The sequence below is a fragment of the Oreochromis aureus genome, linkage group 15 (assembly GCF_013358895.1).
Source record: "Oreochromis aureus strain Israel breed Guangdong linkage group 15, ZZ_aureus, whole genome shotgun sequence".
In the NCBI taxonomy this organism is placed as follows: domain Eukaryota; kingdom Metazoa; phylum Chordata; class Actinopteri; order Cichliformes; family Cichlidae; genus Oreochromis; species Oreochromis aureus.
The window spans coordinates 22,060,167-22,066,213 of NC_052956.1; the positions used below are offsets into that span (position 1 = coordinate 22,060,167).

General features: G+C 36.6%; 1 protein-coding gene across 2 annotated transcripts; it reads left to right on the forward strand.

The window, feature by feature from the left end:
- Positions 1 to 2,474: 2,474 nt before the first annotated feature.
- Positions 2,475 to 5,838, forward strand: LOC116326774. Of its 2 annotated transcripts, XM_031748191.2 has the most exons (8): positions 2,475 to 2,614; positions 2,790 to 3,122; positions 3,253 to 3,510; positions 3,640 to 3,744; positions 3,889 to 3,990; positions 5,206 to 5,292; positions 5,378 to 5,403; positions 5,659 to 5,838. In XM_031748191.2, exons 1-8 carry the CDS (start codon positions 2,554 to 2,556, stop codon positions 5,737 to 5,739), a joined length of 1,053 nt encoding a protein of 350 aa, XP_031604051.1. In that variant the 5' UTR covers positions 2,475 to 2,553; the 3' UTR covers positions 5,740 to 5,838. The 2 variants fall into 2 exon arrangements, with proteins under 2 accessions (XP_031604051.1, XP_039454544.1); XM_039598610.1 differs by lacking the exon at positions 3,889 to 3,990.
- Positions 5,839 to 6,047: the final 209 nt, after the last annotated feature.

A 6,047-nucleotide genomic window follows, 5' to 3' on the forward strand; every position in this document is an offset into this window, starting at 1 on the left:
GTGAGTATTTACATCAGCAAATAATCTTTAAGAGGAAGCAGCTCAGATGACCTGAGAGTTGAGAGTGTTGGTTCAACTAAGATGGGACAAAATATCATCATGTCCGATCCTGATGTTTCAGGTTGTAGGTAGGGATACAGAGCATATTTCTGAAAGCAGTGAAATATACTTTAACAATAATATATTCATTTGCAATTATGACAACTAAGTATGTTCTGTTGCTTTTTAGTGAGTATACATTTACATTTTTCTGTGGCATATAAAATGATCTTTACTCTGAAGGTTTAAAAGTCTTTTAGTACTATGTGTTTTTCCTCTTCCATTTTCTCAACAGTATCTCGAAATAGAATGTCCATTTTAAAGTGAGTTGTGAGATGATGTCTTCTGCCTTTGTCTGAATATAATAGATAACCAGAATAAATATGACAAGGCTTTTCTGACCCCATATCCCACCTCTCTGTGCTCTCTTGTCTTTCCCCTCGCCCCCAACTCTCTGTGGCTGGTTCTGCTGCAAGTTTCCCCCTGTAAAAAGGGGGTTTCCTTCCCACTATCCCCAAGTGTTTGGTCATAGGGGATTGTGGGATTGTTGGGGTTTCTTACAACCTTACAAATCAAAGTGCCATGAGGTGAATTGGTGTCACTATTAAATGAACTAAATTGAATTCACATGCACCTTCATAAGAAGTAAACCACCTTTTAAACAACCTTTTTTCAGGGTTAAACTGCTCCAGCTCAACTTTAAGTAAGAGACTATGCTGGCAATGTGAACCAAGCTCTTGCAAAGGTTGTACAAGGACCGTATAGCTTGTAGCACCAAGCCAGACACTCCATACTCGTGGAGCACGTCCCACAGAACACGATCGAATGCCTTCTGTAAGTCAAGAAAAACACTGACTCAGACTGACTGAGCAAACTCCCATGGAACCAGAAGAATCCTCAAGAGGGTAAAAACCTGGTCTGGGGTCCTGCAACTGGGGGGAAAACCACAGTATTCCTCCTGTATCCGAGTTTCGACAGCTAGACAGAACCGTTCCCAGGGAAATATAGACGTTCCCATATAGACGTTCTCCTTCTTTTTTTCCTCTTTACTTGTATCGCCCCTTCCACCCACCAGAGGCCTTTTGTCTTTCAGGCCATACACAGTTACATGTGGGCAGTATGCTATCCCGGTCTATAGGATGACAGGCATGACAAACACATGTCCATATACCTAGTTCATGTTATTACTTGGTAGTCTTGCTGATTTGTTTTTGCGAACAGTTAGATTGCGAGTTTCTAAAAATTGTGGTGTTTTCCAGCTATCTTTCAAAGAAACGGGTTTTGGTTCACAACTTCCTGTTTTCGCCCTTAAAATCACAAGCCTTCCCTTTTTAGGATACACAGTTTGGTCACACACACTTAATAAAAAAATAAATAATGTAGTAATTAATTAATGTGGATATTATTAAAGAAAAATGACATACTAAATGCTGAATACAAGCTAAAGTCAGAAATAAACACAAGCAATATAATGTAAATTAAAATGTATTGCATTGGAAGATGTTCAGAGCTCTGCTGCTGTTGTTGCCAATTTTTGGTAAATCCTGGGTTTATATAATTGATGAATATGTTTGTGAATACCGAAGTTTTTTTTTTTGTTGTTGTTTTTTTTAACTGACTCCCCTCAGGGTGGCCTTGTTTGTGTTCGTCTCCTTAGTTATGTTGTGGCTTTTCAGCCGGGTCACAACAACAACAATAAAAAGTTAATCATTTAAAAACATTTCATTTGGAGAGTACATATGCTGTTCTGAACAATTCTGAGAAGACTTGCTATTAAGACTGTAACAATTATCATTTCATCAGCTTATCAACGTATTCGAATCTTTTAAAAGAAAAGAAAAATCTGTTAAAAGTTTTTTTAATTTTTTTTTTTTTTAATGTTTCTCTCTGTTGCTCTTGTTACCATTTTCATCAAAAATACTTCCCCTCTGCTTCTCAGGAAAAAAAAAACTGTAAAATGAGGAACAGGACCATAAAAAAGTCTTACTTCTGCAGCTCTATATGTTCCTACTTAGACAGACAGTCAGACTGAGTTTGACTGTTCACTTCCCTGTTTTTATGTGCTGTTTGTTTTAGAATCCAAATTTTAAAATAAATAAATACATTTTAAAAAGCTACATTGTTCCATAAATTTAACTTCTTCACACATTTGCTTCTTTTAAGGTGCCAAAAACATCACAAATGCACTGTATGATAGCTATTGAGTCTTGATATGATCTTTCACTTGTTTATAATATCTTCATGAATTTAAGAGAGATGACATGAAAAACTGATATATCTCCACATATATAAGGTTTACATCAACATAAGTAAGTAAGTGAAGTTATAATAAGGAAGTGGCAAGGTTTGATGAGGAAGTGACATCACCTACTTAAGGAAGTACAAATATAAATGATCTGCATCCTAGTAAACTGTTCTGTGTGGTGATTGTTGCAGACTACAGACAGACAGACCAGTTCTGATACTCTGACATTTGAACTCGGGAACTAGGTTTAACTGAGACAGAGAGGCACAATGGCTGAAGATGGATGGATTCTAATGTCCTTCTGTCTAATGCTAATGATTCCAACTGCAGGTGAGAAAACAGAAAATACTTTCATTGCAAGGAAACATAGTTGTAATAATAATGCAATATCCATTAACCCAGTTTTAGAGCAAATAAGATAACTATGACTGTTTTCTTGGACTCTATGTTTCATTCATCTTCACTGTGACTTCAAAATTTGTTTTTATCTTTATTTGTTTTACAGATTTCTGTTACGCTGTCCCAACAACTGAAATATACATTTTAAAGAGACTTGGAGAAGATGCTACTCTGCCTTGTCTAAACATGAATGCCATTCAGGAAAACTGTAGCAGTATTAAGTGGATGTCCTTTGGTAGGCAAGTATTAGAGATCTCGCCCGAGGCAACAGGTGAAAAAGGCCAAAAGTATTCAGACAGACTGAGTATAACAGCCAACTGTTCTCTGGTTGTAAAGAAGGTCACAGTTGAGGATGCTGGTCATTATTACTGTCAGCAATACAAATCAGAAAATCAAGGTCCTGTGGTTCAGACTGTGGTTGACCTGTCTGTTGTTAACAGTGAGTATGCTAGTAAAAGAAAAAAAATCAGCTCAAATTGTGTTTTTAAGGCTAAAAATGGAAACAATCATTAGAAGAGTCTTGAAGATAATTTGTCTAGTTTGTGTCATCTGATCTTTTTCTTCTTCAGTTACTGAGCAGAAGTATCCTGATGGGACTGTATCAGGGATGGAATGCTCTGTGGTGACAAATGGAATGGGGTGCCATTACTCACTGACGTGGGAGAGGGATCGTAATGTGAATCAACTATTAGTGGGAGTGGATTGCTATGCTTCTGTTCATTTTATGGACTCTGCTTACTCATCAAAGAATAACACAATGAAGTGCAAAGCAGTGAATCGTGTCACAGGAGAAGAGCATCTGTTTACCTTCAGTCCCCAGCCTTCAGGTGAGAAATGGTGATCATTATAGGCTATTAATGGGATTTAACTTAAAACAAAGGCAGGATTTAAAAAAAACAAAACATGACATATAACTGAGCAAACTTTTGCTGTTGGGTTTTTTTTCATTTATTCAGAAGACACAAAAACAGAACCAACTAAATCAGCAAGTTCAACTGAAGGCACCACAGAACCAATTAAATTGTCAACAGCAGTCACTGATGCTTCAGACGATAAAACAGGTGAGACTATTGAAATCCTGAAAGAAATTTGTGTATTCAGTGTGATAACTACAACAAACTAAACAACTATTTTAACTGTATTTTTAATACTGATGAAAATCATGAACTTGAGCACTTTTGGTTCATTTTATTTTATTTTTCTAGGTGAGACAAAATCAACAACAAAGAAACCAACCAGAAACACAGAAAACAGCACAGAATCATTCAGAGCCATATCAAACCCAATAACACATGCGGATGTGAAAGGTAGTTACTCAATAATCGATCTGTATTTTATGTATCTGTAATGTATTTTTTAGGGCAGCACGGTGGCACGGTGGTTAGCACTGTTGCCGCACAGCAAGAAGGTCCTGAGTTCAATTCCAACATCAGGCCGGGGTCTTTCTGTGTGGAGTTTGCATGTTCTCCCCGTGTTTGCGTGGGTTCTCTCCGGGTACTCCGGCTTCCTCCCACCGTCCAAAGACATGCAACTTGTGGGGATAGGTTAATTGGATAAACCAAATTGCCACTAGGTGTGAATGTGCGAGCGAATGTGAGTGTGAATGGTTGTCTGTCCTTGTGTGTTGGCCCTGCGACAGACTGGCGACCTGTCCAGGGTGTACCCCGCCTCTCGCCCCATGACAGCTGGGATAGGCTCCAGCGCCCCCCGCGACCCTGAAAAGGAGAAGCGGAAGTGAATGGATGGATGGATGGATGGATGGATGTAATGTATTTTTATCTTTCATTTTACATAATAGATAATAGATAGTTATTTTGTGCATAGTGATTGCTTGTCTTTGTGAAACAAAGAAACAGATAATGAAAGTGATCTATGAGCACCTTGTTGTGATTTGGTGTTATATAAATAAATTGAATTATTAACTTGCTTTCAAAAACGCATGTAGTTACACATATGCAACCATTTTACACTATAAAGAATATTACAAAAAAAGAATAAATCATACTTCATGCAGCCCTGGTGAGCATATGGTGAGAGAAGGCAAAGCAAATCTATACATTATCCTTTATGTTCTGACCCATGTTTGATGCTGAACTTGTTCTGCAACTTATTAGAGGGAATGAAGTAAAATAGCTGTAAGGTGTTGGTAGTAAATATGCTAATAGAAAATCAGTGTAAACAAGCAACAATGAATAAATGAAAACACCGATAAGGAAAGACTTCATCTCAGGCTTGTGTGAGAATCAGAGCTTTGAACACTAAAATTAAGATTTTACTATTTAAAAATTAGCTGCTTCTAAACTATATACATATAAGACTGAGATTGGTGATGTAAGACTTAAGTGATTTAAGGAGTAATATTTACAGTAGAGACATGCAAATTCAAATTTAAATGACAAGGATATGTGCAAATACCAATAAAAACACATACCATCAACAGTTGTACATATATTCTATTGTCTGTTTGAAGACACAGCAGACAAAAGCAGTGCATTATTTTAATGATTTGATTTTCTTTGCAGGTTCGGGGAGGTTCATTATTGTCTCTGTGGTCTCTGCAGCTCTTCTAATAACTGTTGTGACACTTGTGATATGGATTAGAACTAAAGGTTCTGATAAAACATTTTTTTTTTTACTAATTTTACATTTTAACTGTTAGCTTAAACTGAAACTGACTTTCTTCTTTCTTTTAAGGGAAGAAACGTCAGATGGAGTATGTAGTAAGTACAAAACTCGATAAACAATTATTTAACATTTAAAGCAGTGGTTCTTTCTTTCCTTTATTTTATATTTTAGTATTAACTCTGGGTGATATGTGCAATCTCAGAATATTTTGGATTTCTGTTATTCAGCAGAGGTTAAAATATAGAAAAAAATGACTGATGTACTCTTCATTAACCCTCAATCAAGGTGGATTTATTTATTCATTTATTTTTAACTCAGGTTCTCATAAGTAATGTGTCATTTCTTCACAGATCCACCAAAATGAAAATGAAGATGATGCAGCAATGAACTATGAAAATCCCAGAGACTCTTTTTCTGTCAGACTCTACTGACAAGGAACATCGACTCACTAGACAAAAGTCATATTAGTTGTGTTATTAGTATAATGTTATGGGGATATTTTCTATCTATAAAACGAATCATAAATACCACATCATTTTTTATGATTAACATTTGTTTCACTGTGTTAAAAGAAATCTCTGTGTAAGTCTATTTTAGTAATCATGTGCATGTAAAATCTGACATGGAACACGCAGACATGAAATGCACGCCAGACAGGGGAGAAGGGATTGAAGACAGGGAGAGGAATACGGAAACAGGTAAAGGGGATAAAACACAGACACCACTAAGAGGGCAAGGG

Excerpts from the sequence above, each read along its gene's own strand:
- LOC116326774 (XM_031748191.2), top strand. The coding sequence starts at position 2,554 with ATGGCTGAAGATGGATGGATTCTAATGTCCTTCTGTCTAATGCTAATG. Across the intron at positions 2,615-2,789 it reads GCTAATGATTCCAACTGCAG|ATTTCTGTTACGCTGTCCCA; the intron begins GTGAGAAAACAG and ends TTTGTTTTACAG. Across the intron at positions 3,745-3,888 it reads TGCTTCAGACGATAAAACAG|GTGAGACAAAATCAACAACA; the intron begins GTGAGACTATTG and ends TTATTTTTCTAG.